A 21,815-nucleotide genomic window follows, 5' to 3' on the forward strand; every position below is an offset into this window, starting at 1 on the left:
CCTGTGCTGCCGCCAACCGATTCCAACTAGCACCCGCGAATTTCCTAATTTCATCGCACCATCTATAGTTTTCTGCCGTCTTCTACTGCGCTTCCCTTCTCTTGGTACCCATTCTGTAACCCTAATGGTCCAACGGTTATCTAACCAGCGCATTACATGACCTGCCCAGCTACATTTTTTTCTCTTGATGTCAATTAGAATATCGTCTATACCCGTTCGCTCTCTGATCCAAACCGCTCTCTTTCTCTTAACGTTATGCCTGGCAATCTTTGTTCGATCGTTCTTTTCGCGGTTCTTAACTTGATCTCAAGCCTCTGCCCCATATGTCAGCACTGGCAAAATGCACTGAGTGCACACCTTACTTTCCAATAGTAATGGTAAGCTTCCAGTCAGGAGCTGGCAATGTCTGCCGTATGCGATCCAACCTATTTTTATTCCTCTGTGAATTTCCTTCGCATGATCAGGGTTCCCTGTGATTAATTGACCTAGGTAAACGAACTCCTTCACAGTCTCTAGTGGCCGATTGGCGATCCTAATGTCTTGTTCCTTTGCCCCACTATTTATCATTATCTTCACCTTCTGCATATTAATATTGAACCCCACTCTGACACTCTCTCAGTTAAGGTCTCCAATCATTTGTTGTAACTCGTCTGCACTGTTGTTGAATAGAACAATGTCATCGGCAAACCGAAAGTTGCTGAGATATTTGCCGTCGATCTTTACTCCTAAGCCTTTCCAGTTTAATAGCTTGAATTCTTCTAAGCACGCAGTGAACAGCTTTGGAGAAATTGTGTCTCCCTGTATGACCCCTTTCTCTATAGGTATCTCCCTGCTTTTCTTATGTAGAATTAAGGTAGCTGTAGAACCTCTGTAGATATTCTTACGCGAAGGAAAAGTCAGTAAGACAAGAAACTATTTGCAGATTATATTTACAACAACGGTTGCAGCGCGCTGACCGGTTAGATTCACAGCGCGAGCCCAGTTCGTTCCTCCTCTTTTCTGGAGTGATGGTGCCCACGCGCCTCATTAAAACAAACAAACACCACATGCGTAGCAATATTTTCCAAGCTTTTTACGTGAGCGTTCTGTACTCCTTCACTACGTAGTGCCTCTATGACTGCTGGTATCTCTACTGAATCAAATGCCTCTTCGTAATCTATATAAGCCACCTAGAGAGGCTTATTGTACTCTGCGGATTTCGCGATAACCTGAGTGATGATATGGATGTGATCCATTGTAAGGTATCTCTTCCTGAAGCCAGCCTGTTCCCTTGGTTGACAAATCCAGCCCTTGTTCTATTGGAGTTTATTTTGGTAAATATTTTATATAATACTGGGAGCAAGCTAATGGTCCTATAATTTTTCACTTCTTTAACGTCTCCTTTTTTGGATTAGTATAATGTCTGCATTCTTCCAGTTTTCTGGGACCCTTGCAGTCGATTGACACTTCGTATAAAAGCCGCCAGTTTTCCAAGCATTATGTCTCCTCCATCTTTGATTAAATCGACTGTTATTCCACCTTCTCCTCCCGCTCTTCATCGTTTCATTTCTTGCAGGGCCCTTGTGACCTCATCGCTAGTTATAGGACAGGTTCTGTATCCCGTTCATTACTGTTTCTAAGTGAGGTATCGTGACTCCTCTTAGTACTGTATACAGGTCAGCTTAGAATTCTTCCGCTGCTTTTACTATATCTTCGAGATTGCTGATGATATTATCTTTTAGTGTATACATCATGGTTTGTCCCAAGACAGGTTTCTTTTTTACTGATTTCAGGCTGCGTTCATTTTTTACGGCTTCTTCAGTGTTTCTCATGTTATAGTTTCGAATATCAGTTATTTTGGCCTTGTTGATCAGTTTTGACAGTTCCGCGAATTGTGTAACGCTGTTCGGCCGCCAGTCCCATACAACCGCGTAGAGCGCAAGACTCTGCGCTTCCAGATGTACTGCGCTCACCGCGAAAGGTTAGAAAAACACCCACATAAGCACAGCAGAGAAGTGGCTACGTGAGGTGGTTCGACCGATAACTGTAGAAGCGTCATTCAAAGCAAGTAATCGTTCTCCACTTCCGGCAGCATTTTCTCTACTTCCTTTTTAAATAAATAGACGTTGATCCATAAATATTCTCATAAACAACGGTTAACGTTTTTTATTATTCGCTTTTCCTTGCAGTTTGGTTGTTGCCTTGGCTCTCTCCCTTAGTAGATCGATTCATTTCTCAACTCCTTGCGATTTTTGTTTCCAGTTGCCAATTTTGCACGAAAAGTGTTATACAATTAGGGAAAAACAGACGAGGTGACGGGCGACATTCATCTTGCTTATGGTTTTAAGGGTTATTGCAGGGTATCATGATGGACGCACTTTCACATATTTTATTTCCCACCTTATCTAACCCATATCACGTGTATATAGTTGCGGGCATCTGACAGCCTCGCGGCGAGCCATAACTCAAGGATATAATGAAGCAAAGGAAAAAGTTAAACGAATTGGCGTTTTCTCCGGCCGCAACTCGTTCCACGAGAGTACAGACCAGCTCAGTAACAGCCGCATCCCTTTCCTGGTCCCACGATCAGCCTAAACAAAGAAGGTTGAACTAACAAAAGCAACAGCTATGCGCGTGACGGTTGAATAGATGGTGACAACTGAACGCATCTCGAGGTAATCGCACGGGTGCGGAATCTATGAGAAAACTTCCCTTCACATTACAAGAGATGCCGATAACTACGGCCATCTAAAAGGAGTGAAAAAGGCAGCATAATGCTGACCGATTAATAGCTGCCAAGTCTCAACATTGATCTGGCGGCGCTTTAGGAATGTGTGAGGAGTGGTGGCGTAGGTGGGGAGGGGGGGGGGGTATGCCACTTGATTTCGGGGGGGGCCCGGGCCCCCCCGGGCCCCCCCCTGGGTACGTGCCTGATGCATACATACATGCACAGATTCACTATGCCTATACGACTATGCATACAGACAAGCTCGTGAAACGGGCAAGGCATCCTTGCTCAAAGATAAGACAATCAAAGCTTATAGAATTACATAACTTTATTGTGAAGCATGTGCACGTCAAACACATCGTTGAGCAAAAGTGCTATGTATAGTTGTTAAACTGAAACGAAACAGAACGCAGCTCAGCAAACCACGCTTCGCGCAGCGCGTGCACGCACCCGATTCGCACAAAATTGCGAGATTGAAAAGTTAAAAAGAGCGCGGAAATTCCAATCAAGGGCGTGCATGATGAAGCCTTCGACCCAGCCATCGTGTGCGCTTTTAAGCCGCCTCGCGCGGACCGCACAACCCATTCAAATCGAGGCCAACGGAAGAACGAAAGAAAGCCGGGGGAATAATAGGGAAGGAAAAAAAATATAGGGAGGCCACGCAGTCAGCGTTGGGTCTACAGCGCTCTTCCCTCCTACGCGCTCATTCCCGCGTGGCCGCGTGGAACGCCCCCGTCCGATCGGCGGCACCATCACCACCACCACCGTTGGCTTTGCGTTGAAAGGAATTGGGGAGAGAAAGGGTGGTGGTTCGAAGTGGGCAGCGGTGTGCATTAGTCCAGTTTCCGCACTTGCAAGGCAAGGGGAGGAGAACAGGAAGGAAGGGGGTTGTCCCCACGGTCCGGAAGCAGCGGGAGACCGCGCTGGCTGGCAGGTGCGGTCCAAGGCCGCCGGCGGCGCCCGAGCAAGCCGTGCCTTACGGTGTCTCGTTCTTTTCTTTCTCCCGCCGCGTACACCTACACCTGCTCTTTTATTCACGCCCTCGCGGACACGAGGCCCGAAGGCTGTTCCCCCTCCCCCTTTCACCTCGCCGCCGGCGGCGACAACGACGCGGGGTCGCGTGAGGCGCCCAAATCTGGGTCAGGAAGCGACGTTCCTGTCGTGCTCGGACGCCATCAGCTCGGCGGCCGCGCGCTCCCTCCCTTCCTCCCGGAGACGCCAACGCGAGGAGGAGCAGCAGCAGTGGAGAGGGGAGCGGCAGGCACGCGTGCACACACAGCTGACGGCAAACACGGCCCGGCACGGCGATCGTGAAAACACGTTGGCGGGCGCGCGAGCGCATGCATACTGACGCCGACTTTTGCCGCTTGCCGCGGGGGCTCTCCCTATTCCTCCCCCTGGCAACGCGGCCCGGAGGATCGAAACGAGCAATAGACCAGCAGCCGCCCCCCGAGCAGGAGGTGGGCGTGGATCGCCGTCGTCCACGAGCGGTGTTTTTTTTTTCTTTCTTTCTTTCAATCGCCCGCGTCGCGTCACGGTTGCGCACGCGAGAGGTCGCAACTGTCAACAACCACGCGCGAACACCGCTGTTTGTTACCGGCCGCGAGCTCCGCACAGCGCGAGTATCACACGAGGGAAAAAAAAAGTAAGAACTGTTGTTCGTAGGCAGCTCCGATTTTGCAGACAGCGAAGGCGGGCGGTTTGTGGACTTGCAACTAATGGACCTGCATCTGTGAAACCGTCACGTCGGGCATGTCTATTTACTAGCCGAAAAGCGAAAAGTCAAATTTACTTGAGCAGTCTAATAAGGTGCTCCTCTTCCAATGGCGCATTCCATTGACAGAACAAGAGCAGAGGCAAAGAGCAGAGAGAGTGCCACCGCTTATTTCCCTAACACCCCCCATCCCCCCCCCCCCCCACATCCCATTTAAACGTTCATACGTTCCATGCGCATGACGCGTTTGCGTCACGTGACTTCCTTCCCATTCCGGTTTTCGTGCAGGAGCAGCTGGAGCTGCTCTGGACTGCTCTCGGCGTCGCCAAACTGCTCCTGTTCACTCATTGGGACACAGCTATACTGGTGAAGGAGCCCTTTGGGGACGCTTTTGAGTGCTCCTGTTCGCCCGATGGAATGCGCCAGTGTGACATACGCTTCTAGCACGCCTTCCAGAACCACAGTGAACGTCTAGTTGTCAACAAGAGCCGCGGTACAGTCTTTTCGTTGTACTTCGTATACATAGCTATGAGGCTTATTCTTCAATAAAAATATATATATATATATATATATATATATATATATATATATATATATATATATATATATACACATATATATATATATATATATATATACATATATATATATTTAGGAGACGTCTGCTGGTATACAGCTAAAACAAGCACCAACTCTGCAAGAAACACTGGCCGAATATGCTATAGCCGTACAGGCGTTCGCTGTCGCACTAACGGTGCGTGTTTTTAGGCGTTCCGTTCCGTGATATAATGCGGGGATCGCGCGGGAAAGGCACACGAAGTGCGCTACACTTGCCCAAGCAGATCTACCGCTTTTTTGTTTCTTTGCATCTGCAGCGCGCCCTCTGACACAGACGGATTGCCTAGCGCAATATGCATGGCCGCTGACACCGTGGCTAGTTTTCGAGAGTCACGCGCCAAGCGTGCACCTATTTTAAGTGGCTGAACACCTACTCCATCTAAAAGAGCGAGTGGGGCGTGTCCGACGCATCACAAAGGATCGGCCGGCGTTTGGCGGCAATTAAGGGAACCAGCCGGCTTTGCGGACCCATCCACTGAACTCTGAAGTCAGCAGCTATAGAGCTGCGCCTGCGACGCCCCCTTCGTGGAAAAATTAAACTTTCATTATCGAACACACCTTCCTTGTAAATAAATCCTCGCTGTCTCCACTCGCTGCAGTGGAGAAGGTCGCCGCATCGCAGGATGCAGAGTCGAACTTGCGAGGCGCGCCGAGGTGCACGATGCCAAACTGTGCCACTTCTACGGTTCCCGTCAACACGCAGTCACTAACATATTTAAGGGTATGCCTTTCTAGAACTACAGGCAGGTGTCAACGGAGCATGCCGGGTCCACACCTGATATTTCTGCCACCGGTGCGTTGTTGTGCCGTGATCGTTACTACAATAAATGTGAGTGAGGCTTCGTCAAAGCGATCGTCTATGCGCAGTATACACACCGTGTGCCGGAGCGCGTCGGTGGTGTGCGTGTGCTGTGTGCTTCTGCTGTTACCTGTGGGTCCACGGAAGAAACGCGTGACATTGCTCTTGATCCTGGAAGCCGTCGAAGACCGGCGCCGGTCGGCGTCCGGCAGCATTTCGGACAGGCTGCCGTCGACGGAGACGACGCCATCGCGCAGCTTGTCGTACTCGGACTTCAAACGAGGCGTGAAAAGAACAAACGAGGAATGGCTAGACACTCTGGAAAGCATCGCCGTTGCGTGAGCCCCCGCAGTTCGCGTCAGCAAACGAGGGTGTCACTCGCACCGGCGCTTACAAACAAAGCTGCGCTGTGGTGCTGTGCGCTATAGCCTCGGCGACGATTATCTTTCGAGTGATATTTTTTGCAGAAGGAATCGACTCACTGTCTTCCGTGCTGCGGGTGTTTTTTTGCAAGCATGCATCGCGAGGTACAGGCACGTGGCTGGACTCGAAGACGGCTTGGCAGGCAACAAACTGCGTATAAGCCACCGGTACTTGGTCGCAGCCTGCGCAACAAGCCGGCGGGGTGCAGCGGTGAACTCGACTTCTCGTGGAGCGGCGGCACCGTCTTCTTAGGTTGCACGTGGGACATGCACACACGACTGGTGACGCGAATTGCGCTGTGCAGCTGATTGCTCTTTCTTTCTTTCTTTTTCGCCTTCAGACGAGTGCGGACGCGTCAGGCCTTAAGTAGGTCTTCAGGAGCTTGGCATGCTTTAGTGCAACGTGACGGTCGCCGAATGGTTCACTGTTTCCTTCTACAATTTCTTTATTTTTCTCTCTCTCTCTCTTTCTCTCTTCGCGATGCATTCCAAGATAGCACAGTACGCGGAGATGACAAGTGATTCGCCGAGGCTGCGGTGCTTTCCGTGAAGGTGCCGTTGTGCACTACTTTGGTTGAAGCAAATAAACGACTATCACAAAAGTGCCGAAATCTGTCGTTCGAACTGGAGTTCCACCACGAAAACATCGGGCAGTTGCGTGCGATGCTAGCGGACCGCGTTTTCGGACATGCCCCGTCAAATGGCACTTTGCCGCCGAAATGGTAAGCTGTGCGAGAAAGCCAGCCCTCTGCAAAGAAAACCCGTGCTGCAAACGTACGCGGGCGAGTCGAGTATGCGTGCATTACGTTGCTATCCTCTAGTATGCTCGCAAGTAGTAATTATAATTTAGTTAGGGTTTCGTAAAATAATTTACAGGCTGAATAACAAGGACAGTGAGCATAGCATGAGTGCAAAGTAAAAAAAAAAGAAATCCCATGTTACGTCACAGCAAACCTTATTCAAACATGCATCAAAAAGGACCACCTTGTATATATAGTCTAGTGATGGCTACCCCCACTGGCGACCCAGTACACGAGAAGGCCCGACGACCCACTTTATTGCTCACGAAATTATTTTGCTTTGTCATATCGCTATTTCGCATAAAGAACCAGTACAAGAGATAACACCCACCACCTTGACGCTTAAACTTATTTCTTGAACGTCTGAGGTGGCAATAACGCACGCTCCGAAAACTCTTGAGGCGGGCGTTCTTGCGATACGCTCCGCCGAAAACGTGACGACACGACCGTGATACCGCAGCATTTATATTTTTCGTGAATTGTGAAGGCATGCAGGCTGAAATCAAGTAGTACAACCTACGCGCGCCCGTTCGATCAATGTAATGAATTCGGGCAAATCAACGCTGCACGGCTGCGCTAGAAGAAATTTCTTTCTTCTTCTTCTTTATTAATACTATTAACCCTCGCTTGAGGGTTGTTACAGGGAGGGAAAATAGTACAACACAAGCAAATTTGACATTTCATAGCATCAGGTTGGGTGTTCACGATACAAAATTCTTTATATTCAATTCAATATTCAATTTATATTCAATATTAAATTCTTTCGCCGATGGCGTACGTCTCTAGGCTTTTGCTTCCGACTGTATACAGGCGGCCATGAAAGGTAACAGGTACAGGGCGTTTTGCGATACTTAACACTTTTTGTTATGTGCATCAACGCTTCATTGTGAGCGGTGGTCGTTCCATCACGCTTAATTTCGTTGCCCGAAACATGCCGTCAGAATCAAACAAACAGATATCGACAGACTGTCATGCCTGCAAATGTATGATACCCTGTGCGCACCCGAAGTCACGCAAGAAGGTGAAGTAAGTCGGGGGAGCTTATATAAAAACAAGACAGCGCCAACACATGTATACAGCTGGATACAAACGACTAAAGCCCACGGGTTCCACGACAAAACTCGAATTACTGCTTTGCTGAGGCGTACATGGCGCCTGTAGATTAATGAAACGCTGTGTCCGAATCTATATGTCCACAGGCTTCGCGGAACACTGCGGATACCCTTTTTGTCTAAGCACACCCACCTAACGCTCTCTCTCTCTCTCTCTCTCTCTCACACACACACACACACACACACACACACACACACACACACACACACACACACACACGCACACACACACACACACGCACGCACACAAAAATTAGGATTGAGTATTGAGGCTAGTTAGAATTGAGCTCAAAAGATCAGACTGATGAGTTAGTTGGTATGTTGCATTTACGCGAAGTGTAGCGCAGACGGAGCACGGACGACGACAGGGAAGAGGACACGGCGCTTCGCGTCTTCGTCAGCGCCGTGTATACTGGTTCGATCACTGTCGTCTCGAGTGTCCCGTTTGCGCTACACGTCACGCAGCCAGTACCGAGCATAATGCCACAAGTTTTGAGCGGTCGATCTCAGCCACAAAGCATTACAAGAAAGGCTTTTCACTCGCGATGCGATACATAATCTTGCCAAGGCACACACGCGTCCGGCGAGAGAACATTGCGGATCAGGAGCGCAAAGAGAGGAGCACGGAGTAACCAGAAATGCGGGTCGATGAAATCACAATGTATCAGCAGTCCAGATATCCGTTACGAAGAAATATATATCCGTATAGTCGTAAACCGACCAGGGGCGTTTCGCGGAAAAGTCGTTTTGCTCTATCGAGCTTCCTTTTCCGCGGAAACACTCATCCCACTTCTCAGTCAGATGTCTCAACCGCACGTCGGCTGGGGGGGAACGCGAAAGGAGGAGGAGGAGGAGGAGGAGGAGGATGAGGAGGAGGAGGAGGCGACGACGGCGATTCGGTCGGCGCGACGGCGGGAACTGGAAATCAATCGGTCTCCCGCGCGCTGGAGACAGAAGATTGATGTCCCGCCAGCGACGGCAAAGCGAGAGTTTTGTACACACCACATGGGGTGAGGACATTTCCGCAACGGTTACCGCGCAACGGTAAACAAACCTGCGTCCATGCATGACAACGTGCATCGGAGGAGAAGAAGAAAAAAAAAAGAAATCGACTGTCAATATAAAATGTTTAAGCATACCGCCACAACTCTATATACCATTACCGCAAGCACCCTCGCCACCCGCCAGCTCTTCAAATGTTAGCTTAGCCGCGCCACACATATAACAACTTAACTATTCCGGAGCACACAGTATGAAAATGCGTGCCAAGGCAAAGTTTAAGCGATTGACGAGGTGATGAGGTAGTATTCACAACAAATCGTCATTAACAAGGAACAAAAAGAAATGCAAAACGAATGCAGACAGTATAAAAGATAACAAAGTAGTGCCAAGAATTGCGTTAATCGTACAACTGTGACGATATGCAATTATTCTCTTAACTCCATGCATGGAGACTAGCTAAAACTGCCAGATATGGAAGAACAAACTCGGAATCATCAAAATGAACATCAGCAATTGAAACGCATCAAAAATGGATTACGATAATCGTGAATGGAGAACCGCTGTCGTAATTTACTTAACGTGTAATGATCTGGGTCGGCTTGCTCATTAATATTAAAGGCAAATTGCGTTCTAACGTCTGCATGCAATTTATGGCTTGCACTGGATGCATCTGGCGCCCTCCGCAGCTTCTGCAAAGATCGAAGCCTCCCAGGTTCCGTTCCGTTTCGCTTTCTTCCTTTCTTTTTCATTCGTGTGTCGTCCGCAAAGTGGTCGCAAAATCCGCAAATATGTATGGCGGCTTTGCATAGGGCGCTGCGTATATCGCACTTCCTGCTGCGTACTTTATTCGGTCGCCTTTGTGAGAAGTGCTCCTGTTTTAGACAGCAGGACGGTTTCGCCACGAATGCACAGTCCTGGATACAGATGCTTCGAAAACTGCGCAGAAATGTTCCCATTCGACCCGCTCTGTCTAACCGAGCAAGATTTAAATGTTGCATATAAATGAACAGTTTTAATTCTGACGGTTGCTGCAAGTACATATTTGTTTCAAGGACTCATCCTCCTTAAAGAAAGTACGAATAATAATAAAATGAAGAAACGCATCACATTCATAATTCCGTAAGTCGGGACGTCCAAAGAGGACAATATCGGTATGTCATACATAGTTCTGAAATTTATCGCTTATTGTGAACAGAACTTATCAGAAACTCATATCAACACGAAGCAACCATTTTACACAAACTATATAAACTAACAGACTAAATTTGCCCGCGTTATACGCTCCAAAAGGTGCACGTTGTAGGTCGCTGCAATACCTGCTATTGGTGCGGATTTACATATTTGCAAACGTCGTGCTTCAAGGTATGTATGTATTTTTTTCCTTTTTCAATTTCATCAATTTATACAAACATTTACGACAAAAACAGAAAAAGAAATGCGGCCTTGTATCAAAATTCTGCATCTAACAATACGTGGAACTTAGCCGCCTCTCTTCTAAATGCAAGAAACTTAATCCAGATCGGTTTAGATATTTCCCAGAGAAAACTTTCCGGCGTTTTCCCTGTATCTGAGCAGGGAAATCGTCGCCAGCCTCAAGCTGACAGTCTTTTTAAGAAAGCACTACCTCTTCAACTTGGTCAAGAAATTTAGCGCTAAAACACAGCACGTAATGGAAGATACATATAAACAAGCGCTTACTTCAAAGGAGTGCTATAACACGTATAAGTTCGAGGTTCTACAAATTCTATAGACTATATATATATATATATATACGCGCTCCTCACACGAAAAAGCATCATACTTAACAAGTATGAGGGTTGGTAAACATAAGATATTTTAATTTGATGCTATAGTTATGACCTGTACGCTTCTACCTGACATGTAATTGATGCATTGTTGTGTTTTTATGGATATGGCAGCTTTCTTTGATCTTTTCCTGTATGCTTGCAACAACCAAATCCTACCGTGGTCCTGAATATATAGTTCTAATAGTATGTTAAATAAATAAATAAATAAATAAATAAATAAATAAATAAATAAATAAATAAATAATATGGTTGATCTAGGAAAGCCACACCTCGCGTCATCCATACGGTATATGTACTCGTTATCATGACGTCACGAAATGAGCAAATTTGCTAACGTTGCGTTACGGCAAGGCTGGGTACGATGTCGTTTGTCATTAAAATATGTGTCAGTTTTTTCTAAGGTTCGAACATATAAAAAATAATTTAAGATAGGAAGTGTAAGTAGGATATGTGTTGTGTGTAAAGCTTCAGTATTTCTTTTTTCTTTTTGCCTTCTGTTGGGTCCCGCGTTTTAGCACTACATTTTCACCATGTTCTCCACGCCAAGAGGCTGGCCATAGCAATCAACAATTCCATTCTACTCTTCAACGTGCATCGCAGATCAGGGGTCTGGACACTGCCAAATCCCGCCATGTTGGCGTTTTAAACCAATCGGAGAAGCCGTAGGAGCCTCGTAAACCAATCAGAGAGAGAGAGAGATTGTCGAGGAAGAGGTGCTATTTTCTGCAGCTCCTTTGGAAAACGCAGCTCAGATATCCTCCAATAAGAGCTGGCAACGTCCCGAATTCGACAAGGGAGAGAGAGAGAGAGAGAGAGAAATGAAAGGCAGCGAGCTTAGAACAGCTTGCAGTTGGTTTGCTACCCTACATATTAGCAGGAAGAATAGGCCACGAAAAGGGAGAACAAACAAGTTATGCGCGCGCGCACACACACACACACAACAGCGCTCAAAGCGCAATCAAATGCGGTTGCAGAGCTCGACAAGCGTGGCAGAACTTGACAATATCGAGAACATAGCCGCCCATGCAGGCAGGACATCCTCGCGCACGCGGGCACTCAGTCTACGGCGAGCAAGCCTCCCCCGCCTGTATATCTGTCCCCGGCAGCCGCAAAGTACGCTGTGCAAGAAAGGCCCGCCGCGCAAACACAGTTGCGGAGCACATCGCCGTCTTCGCGATGGCGGCAGGAACAGCTGCTTCCTTCCGCGGCGAAAGCATATATGGCAAAAGCCTGAGTCACGCGCGCGCTTCTCGATATCGCTGAAGCACGACCGGCAACGATGAAACGACGACGACGTGACGCACCCGGCGTCCTCTGCCTATGAATACGAGCATATGCGTACACTATATACTACTCAGCGAACGGAATGCTCGCTCAGGGGACACCTGCGCTTGGGACTGTCACACATACGAGAGGCCCCTCGCGTCCTCATCTTTATCTGCGAGACGATCACGACGCGCCGACGACGCACTATATAACCATGGTGACTAAGAAGTTAAGCATCTCAAAGCAGCAGCCATACCTGTAAGAAACGAGCATAATAATAATAATATTTGGGGTTTTACGTGCCAAAACCACTTTCTGATTATGAGGCACGCCGTAGTGGAGGACTCCGGAAATTTTGACCACCTGGGGTTCTTTAACGTGCACCTAAATTTAAGCACACGGGTGTTTTCGCATTTCGCCCCCATCGAAATGCGGCCGCCGTGGCCGGGATTCGATCCCGCGACCTCGTGCTCAGCAGCCCAACACCATAGCCACTGAGCAACCACGGCGGGTGAAACGAGCATCGGTTACAGGACATATATGAGAGAGACGTTGCGATCCTTATTACACATAAGCATGCGTAAGTCAACTGCCCCCGCTCGTCCTGCTTTTACGTGTCCCTCATCTGTCCGTGATACTGTTGCGCGCTGTTCTGAATAACTTATGAAATGAACCAACTAGTACAAAAAAAAAAGTTTTATTGTATGTTAACACTCCATCACAACATAACGCAAACACAAAGAAGAACCCCGGCGATCGAGCTAGACAAAGTGTTTCCAATCAGAAGAGGATTAGAACAGAGAAGTGTCATGATAACATTTGCCGACCAAGCTTCGCAGCAGTGGCAGTCACCAGTCATCATCATCATCATCATCATTATCATCATCATCAGCAGCAGCAGCAGCAGCACACACCAGTATTTACGTAATAACGGGTAACATGATGACTCACTATATTATTTCACTAATCGATTTTCATTAACGACACATGCGAGCATGTTAATGCAGGTTTGAAGTTAGCCACTGGGCCCGCTACACAAAGCGTAACTATGTATTCGCTAGATACTCAGCGGCTAGCGCTAGGTTCAAGTGAAATGCGGACTCAAAGTCTGACTCTCGATATTGTAACTGATGTACACTGTATAGTGTTACAAGTTGGCTTGATCAATATTTATTGCAATTTGCAATACCGCATTGCTTAGTGTTTTAAAACATCTTACACTGATAAACGCGTGTATGCCCTCACCTGCTAAGACCTAACTGTTGAATGAATGAATGAATGAATGAATGAATGAATGAATGAATGAATGAATGAATGAATGAATGAATGAATGAATGAATGAATGAATGAATTGTTCTTCCCGTTGACATACTTTCGTAATGTATTAACTATACACAAAAAGGCCCTACCTGTCCATGTTCGTGTGTGCGTCGGTGTGTACCGGCGAGCATGGTAAACGACTCGCAGCACTGTAACATCCCCTTTCCCACGACCGAGGAGGAAGCAGAATGACGCCGAGAGAGCAAACGACAACGCTATTATTCTGCTCTGGCGACACGAAGTTACAGACAGGAAGTGGGGGTGAGGCATCAAACAGGCAACGCTGATCATTTCGGCACTTGAGTACTGCCTGCTAAAAAATAGAAACGCATCACCCTTAGGCCTCAAGACTGCGAATTATTATGTTGGTTTTCAGACCTCAAGGCAACATCGGTTATGTGTAGGAGCTCCATTCGTGTTGTGCGTGATGTAACTCGAATACTGCACCACGTGTGTTCGGTCGAGTTCGATACCAAGTGCAGCCTTGTGCGTCGCGGATTAGAATGAATGAATGAATGAATGAATGAATGAATGAATGAATGAATGAATGAATGAATGAATGAATGAATGACTTGCACACCAGCCGATCAAATGAGCAGATCGGCAAAAACCTTCCCAGAGGCGCGCCACTTTCGTCCAAATGACCTCCTACTAAGCTGTGTACACCACTCGCGGGTCTCTTCTTTCTTTTTTTCACTTCTGTGGAACACGAGCTACGCAAACGTTAGCACAAACAGAACCCGTTTAGATGACGCTGGCGTACGCCGGTCCCTACCTCTGGACAATCCTCTGCGGCGCCCGTTGCGTTAGAAGAGGGCGCACACACGCACTTGACCGCCGGACAGAACACGATATCGGCCGTCCCGGATCGGTCGTCTCGCGCGAACCGACACGATAATGACTTCATCGCGTGCGTGCGCGCAGGCTCCCGTAACACGTTGACGGCCACGCAGCAGCACCGGGGCGCGGCCCCTACGGTCGTACTACGACCCCCCCCCCCCCCCCCCTTCAGGCGGCGACCGTCCACCCGTTGGCCTTGCCCGTGGGGAGTGGCGCGCGATCATATACATGCCATACGACAGGCGAGGCCCCTCGGCGAGTTTTGAGGCTCGATGCGTTCGGGGTCATCCTTGCAATACCGTTTTCTCAGGGACGTTCCGGAAGTGTGCATGTGCAATTACGATGACGCACCACTCGCTATTTTAGCCCAACTTTGTTAAGCACGCCGAGTGCGCCAAGATCGGTAGGTCTAAAAACTGTCGCGTGCAAACAAGCGCATCAAGGGGCACACCGGCAAGACGCTCTGTTTTACAGCGAAGCTGTTAGCCTCTAAGCAGTTGGTCAGGATTTTTCATGTACTTGTTGACGACATTTGCTTACACAAAAATGTGCGCCAATCCACGAGACCGTGCAAAGGAGTGGGAAGCGCACAGTGCGCTGCTTCTCCAAGAGGCATCACATGACGTCATCAGGTGATATAGTCACATGACACTGGCGTCATCACACGACGTCGCAGCAGATATCGTGACGTGATGATTCCGTTATCACGTAAGGAAACGTTTGGCGTGATGATGTCATCAAGCGACCTTTGGTGTGACGACGTCGTCGCACGACGTTTGAGGTGATGACCTAATCACGTTTCATCATCATGTCAAACGTGAGGTCACTACTTTGTCACACGGGTTTTGGTACCATCGGATGTTAACGCCAGATTCTTTAGCTTCGTGGGCAATATATTGATTTCGTATTTAGAAAGAATATACCCCCCTCAGCAGTTGTAGTGGTGGTTTTCCACAGCTTAGCTGGCCATTCACTTTTGCAGGGCCGGGATGGCGAGTCATTTTTTCTCTCCGTGGGCTTGGCGAATAATCCTGCTTACTGGCTGGCCGTGTTTAAAACGCAGACGAGCATTTCAATTTGTTCGGGCTCAAAGAGGGACGCCTGTGAGATTCTCTCACAGCAAACCACCATTTATGTAGACGTCGCGGAGATGAGTAGGATGCCGGTCGCGGAAACCGAGCCGACGCAGAGAATGACCGCCGCACCTGCTTTCGTCAACGCTTGAGCACTTCGTGCGTTCTCGCGAGCTGAAATTTAGAAGCCGCGGTTCAACGAGGAGGTATAGATAGCTGAGGGAATCGTCCAACTCGGAGCGTTTAAGAAACAAATGAACCGTTCTTCCTGGGCAGGAGACGCCTACGAAAGCAAGCTCATGAAAGCAAAATGACAAAACGAACAAACGCGGCCGCTCGTCTTCCACGTCCTTTTTCTGTGCAGGTTAGTCAGTTTGCACCTGTGTTCTGGTAACTATGTTGGAACAACCAGCCCGTGAAGATATAATTGTATGCTTGATAATGTTTTGTCTAAAGAAAAAGAAGGTATCGCATCTCGCCTTGTCACGAAGAGCGGGACTACCGCGTAATTTCGACGACAGTTCGAGCCGCATGAATAAGAAAAGACGAGCACTAAGTCCATAATACGAATACAAGGAAGCCTTAGTCCTTGTTCTTCCTGTCATCTTCCTTGTCTTCGTATCATTTCGCGCTCATCCTTTCATATTCATGCAGCAATATAGCAAATCCTATGTACAGGTTTAGATCGCCTTCATTTTGAATGTAACGCGTTGAGCTTCGTTTCACATGCAACTATAAGTTCCTTCCTTCTAGCATAACTGCTATTACACCTTTCCTCACATCGCCCCCCCCCCGGCCCGCCCCGCGTTTTCCCCTTTCTCCCCCATCTCTCTCTCTCTCTACTAGGGCATTTCAATCCCTCATCCCGTTCTCCGCGCAGAGTAGCACGCAGGCGACTATTTTTGTGAAAGAGCTTTCTTCCTCTCGTTTCGTATGCGCAAACTTGCTCCAAGACTTACGGACGTACGCGGACAGGCGCTTCTTCGAACGCGGGGCCCCCGCCATTGTGCCGGATCGTGCCGGGCTCGCCGGAGAGGAGACAGCCAGCGCGAATGATATATGTGTGGCCTCGGGCATCCGCGACGGCTGCAGGGCTGCCGCGAGCACTGGCTGCAGCATGCAGCAGCAGCAGCACGCCAGACACGCAACGACGCTAACATTTCGCAGAACGCCCGTGCCTCCTCTGAGCGACCGTGCGCGCACGCCTATTTGATTCGCAACGCGCGATCGCAGCTGGTATTGGGCAGAGCGCGCTTTTACGAGCCGGTATGTAGAGTAAACAAGTTCACGCGGGCTGACGTCACATTCGCGCGGCGGCGCGGTCGAAATTCGGGAGCGCGTGGTGTGTGCGTCTGCGCGCCACCGACCACATCGCACCCGATCGGCACGTTACGCACACCGCTCCTCACTTTGTCACGTGACAGCGTTTATTTTTAGCGCTACGGGAACACCGACGAGAGAGGCCGGTGCAGGGATTAGGGAGTATAGGAACATACCTCCCGCAGATTTATTTTTATTTATGTCTTGCTCGCTAAAGCAATGCCCGCGCTAGGAATTTTTAGGTGATATTTCAGTACATGTTTGCCAATAAGTATGCCTGCTTAACTACAACTCACATACGGATTTGTCGGCGCTCTCGATAGTTCATGAGTAGCAATAAAATGAATAGAGAGGTACATATTAGTGGAATCTGAATCTCTCCAATACAACACGAGTTTACAGACTGACCGAGATATCTTCTTAGCCACGACCCTGCCGAAAAACAAAGCAAACGTATACAAGGGACACGAGTATGTCTTCAACGATAACGCCCAACGCAGTTTCATAATAAATATAATTGGGTGAGAAAGATATGAAGAAGTGGTTTGGTGCTTGACAATATTGTTCACTGACATGCTGCATGGCTTCTACAAGATTCAACAGATGTTTCAACCGATAGTTCTTTCCTTTACAATAAACCATCTCGTTGCTGTTACGTGAACTCATTATAAACTTCAATAGGGTTATCCCTCTTTTGCGTAACAGACGACTTCCTTTCTACCTCTCAGCATACTTTTTAAACAGGCGCTCTTCCTCCGAGTCGTTGCTTTATAAGTTTGCAGCAAGCGCTCTCCTTTGCCTTCTCTTCGTAGACGTTCTATTTACAGTCGTCTCGAGTTTCTCTTAAAAGGATCTGTCAAGCCGCTCGACAGTGCACCGCATGCGCCAAGAAGCAGCAGCAGCAGAAGAAAAAGAAAGACCGAACAAAAAAAGAAAGAAGAGCGCGTCGAGGGGTTGCCGCTCCCGGCGCAATGCGCAGCCCTCGCGTCAATTAGCGAGCGGGAAGCACTTTGATTGACAATGGCGGCAGCTTGAGGCGCGATCTCGCGCAGCGACACAATGGAGAGGAGAGAACGACGACAACCTATTATTCCTCCTCGGAAGCGTGTGTGTATATATACGCTATCCTCCACCTTCCATACCCCCTCCGCCCCTCTTCCCCCATAGCAACCAACGCGGAACAATGGCGGGAACCGGACGGCAGCACACTTTTCCGCCTCCCGCGCCAAGCGCAAGCCAAGGTATACAAAGAGGAACAACAAGCGGCCGCGCAATCAATGCGGAGCCCCGGAAGTGTTGTTCCCTGCGGGGAAAACAAACGGCGCCGACACAACAGGCGCCTCCGTCTTATCGCGGCGATCTGGATGCGTCCCACCAACTCGGTATAAGCTACGTTTACATATGAACCACGGAAAGGCGGGTTCAGTCGACTCGACGGGACGAAAGCCTGTCGTCGAGTTCGTGTAAACGCTAGCAGGTCGGGCCGAGCGAGTGTCGATGCACTTTGGGCCAACCTGCAACAGGCGTTGACTCTCCCAACCCGCTTGGCAAGGCACGGGAACATGTAGCTTCGCATGCAAACGGTGTCGAGTCGGGCTGGGTCAGCTCGACTTCCGAGTCGACCTGCTCGAGTTGAGTAAAGGAGAGTTGCAACTGCGCGGTTTGCAGTCCCGCCAAACGAAGCTGCAAAAATCGCCGAATGAGAGAGAGAGAGAGAGAGAGAGAGAGAGAGAGATGTTATCGCACGCTGCAGAAACGGACTCTGCATCGTGCGGGCACATGAGTGACTCTTCCTGTATACAGGACGCTCCTCATCTACACCAGATAATCGCGGACACCACTCAAAATGGGAGGTCGTTGCACCTCTCATGCACCGTCGCGAGCCCCGACATCAAAGTACCACTGCTTCGACGGTTCATATTTGTCAGACAGGAGGGCACGAAAAAAAAAAAAAGGTCCTTTATGCAGCTACGACCGCGCGGGATCGTGTTCATGCTCGACAGCAGAATGTCAAAGCGTTTTGGCGGGAACGGCAAAACTACGCTCTCGAAGTCGTTGAATGTAACACAGAAAATGTCAATCGGTAATCACGTACATTTCGTTCGCGTGGCCGCCTCGGTGTATAACCAACGGATTTTCTCTCTTTTCTGAGCATGCGATGCGTTTATTTTGAGCAGCCCACACTGACACGACTTTTTCCAATATATGAAATTACTTGAAGAAAGCGCCGCCAAAGTGATATGTGCGCGTTTATAGCAGAATGCGTTAAAAAATAAAATATGCTTGCACGAATAAATGTTCCCGTTACGTCAACAGTCTGTGTTGTAAAACCGATACACCTGAGCTTTAAAAATAAAATCGCGGCAGATCATCGTTTTTTTTTCCCGTTTTTTTTTCCATGATGACAGCTCCCGCAATGCTTACAGCAGGCGTCTGTTTAGGACGGATGGAATAATTACTGTATCAGCAACGTGATATGGGATACTAAAATCGTCTGACAGGCAGAGGGCAATGCAGTTTGCAGCGTCTATCACTTTAAATGCAAATGGGCGAAGGCAATCGGAACAACGTAGTATATATACTGCAACTCAGGAGAACGAAGAGAACTAACTGCCAATAACGGTCAAAATTTCGCCTCCAGAGAAGCACTATTATACTGAGCTGTATTAATTCTTCAGACAGGAAATAAACAGGAAGCTTTTGGAATGGAGACAGCCAAGCCAGGTTATGCACACTCTAATGCTGCGCAATGAGTGTACGTCTCTGTAGCATCGAAATGAAACGGAAAGCCTCTCAAACAGCCAGTCTGCTGTCGTGAACGCGGTCAAAGCATCTTTCTCGTTCCATAGGGATAGCCGAGCGTTCCAAGCGAGCGCAGTGGCGCAGTCGACCAACCAGTGTATACGTGCGACGCTTCGACACGTGTTTAAGTGAAAGGCCCGCGAGCTGGAGAAACGAAACATGTGCAGCCGCCTTTCTCGCGGATGCATTGCACAACGCCTCCGAGACTCGCGCGCTGGCTGCACGAGAAGAACGAAGCCTGCGAAAGGCGGTGCACGCGTGCTCAAGCTATAGTGGAAAGCAAAACAAGCGCGAATGAATCGGCACGTAACTTTATGTCCCATTAATTTCTGGCGTTTCCCAGGCACCGCCTTTATTTCAATGACGATCGCACTTCACTGGACACGCCTAGCGGAAAAGAAAGATGTCAGTTATCGTTCTAACGAATTCACGCGGGTTTCGCGTTTATTAATGCGGCGGGGACGCGAGCCGTCACGATAAACATGCAGTAGGCTTGCTTTCGCCACTTCCTATAGACTCACGCTCTTTGTTCTTCCCGTTCGCGCGGCATCCGGCTACGATTTCAAACCAGCTTTAGCCCCACCGAATTATGCTAGCCCGTGGGAGAGGCTGGTCGCCACCGCAACAACAAAACCACGCGCTCTCGCAGCGACAGAGCCGCGAGAGAGACACACACAGAGAGAGAGAGAGGGCGGATGCATTCGGCGCAAACCAACTCACGCTTGGCGCTGCCACCGCCGGCGCGGTAATCCTGCGCCCGGTGTCCGCCGGCGGGCGACGCGAAGAAGTCCTCGGGCTGGTCCGACGGCGGCGCGTCCACGAACGACGCCCGGCGTCGCGCGGCCGCGCTCGACCGCCGGCGTTCGCTGAGCGTCGGCAGCGGAGGAGGCGGCGACTCGCGCTTCAGCGGCATCAGCATCGCGCCACGCGATGCCCGGCCGCGGCGGCACGGCGACGGCAACGACGCCGGCGCGCGCGCGCGCGCACCCCACACGCACGGCGAGAGCGCGACACGCACGCACGACCCCACACAACACGCGCGGCTGCTGCTCTCTCGGCGACCACGGCGGCGCGGCGGCCGTCGGCGGCGACCGCGACCCGTCTCCGACGCCGGGGCCACGGGGCTACGGGGCCGAGGAGCGGGCCTGGCCCCGCCCTGGGGCAAGGCAACGCCTTTCCGGACACGGAGCCAAGGGCGCGTCGCTCGCTGTCGGCGCGCACGCACGCAGCACCCTGATGGATGGCGCCGGTGCGGGGGCGAACGCACGCGCGTGTGATCAGCTGTGTGCGTGCAGCCGCCTCGCCCCCCACGAATATATATATACACAGTGTAGGCTGCATACTTTTCGGAGCTCCGGCCGCGAGTCGCCGGAGGCCCCCTATAGATTCCCCACGAGACCGCCGCTGCAAATATGCAACAACAGTACAGGAACGACGAGACTGACGAAGTGTTTGTTATATATGTTTGACAGTTCTCAGTCGCTTCAATATACTTTCCCGGAATTCAGCTTCTCCTTCCTTATCGTTGCTTGAGTAGTGAATGTGAGATTTTGGGATAGCCGGCTATACCGTAGCCTACCTTCACACGTTTCCGCATCGAAACAGAAGAGAGAGAGAAAGAGAGAGAGAGAGAGCTATTCTGACAATACTGAAGAAGACACATTGCTGACGTCAGCAATGGAAGCAATGAGTCGTCTTCGCAGAATAAAAGTCCGCTGAAATTCGGGAAAATGTTACATGTTATCGAGGCGATGTGTCCGATTATTATATTTAACGATCTGAGGATGGCAGCCGTAGAAAAACTTGAAGGACGCTTAATCTTCAAAGAGTGGAACGTGATAACGTTCAAAGATCCCAGCCTGCATCTCACGCTTCCTGGCAACTGCAGCGTATGTAACCGTATAATGTTTGCCCGGAAACGCTGGCGGCGAGCGCTTTGCACGAAGACGAGCTTTCTGTATAAACGCGGCCTCTTGCGTGTGCCGATGCCGGAGCTCACAGCCGCGCCAAAAACATTACGTCATTTTCAGGCTTATGTTATTGTTTCGCACTTTTAATATTTCAGTCTGAAAAAATTTAACATAAAAAGCATGCGCTGTCGGTGTTTTGTTTCGATGGCATTTGCTTGTTGGCTGTCATTCTCAAAATTCCGAGGAATAACTTTGTCAAGAACGTAAGGCACGGTGTGGGCAACTTGAGTGCCCACACCGAA

General features: G+C 49.4%; 1 protein-coding gene across 7 annotated transcripts in view; it reads right to left on the reverse strand.

Annotated features, from left to right (window-relative positions):
- Positions 1–21,815, reverse strand: part of ATP8B (ATPase phospholipid transporting 8B) — a 174,988-nt gene that overhangs the window by 50,335 nt on the left and 102,838 nt on the right. Inside the window, exon 1 of one of the 7 annotated variants that reach the window (XM_065452442.2) lies at positions 20,324–20,626. The exons of 4 other annotated variants lie outside the window; for them this stretch is intronic. In XM_065452442.2, coding sequence (XP_065308514.1) covers positions 20,324–20,522 — 199 coding nt within the window. In that variant the 5' untranslated portion in view covers positions 20,523–20,626. Of the gene's footprint in view, positions 1–5,968; positions 6,183–15,960; positions 16,037–20,323; positions 20,627–21,815 lie in introns of those variants that run through there. 2 more of the 7 variants (XM_065452449.2, XM_065452443.1) reach the window with 2 other exon arrangements.

This window comes from Dermacentor albipictus, chromosome 1 (assembly GCF_038994185.2).
Source record: "Dermacentor albipictus isolate Rhodes 1998 colony chromosome 1, USDA_Dalb.pri_finalv2, whole genome shotgun sequence".
NCBI classification, from domain to species: domain Eukaryota; kingdom Metazoa; phylum Arthropoda; class Arachnida; order Ixodida; family Ixodidae; genus Dermacentor; species Dermacentor albipictus.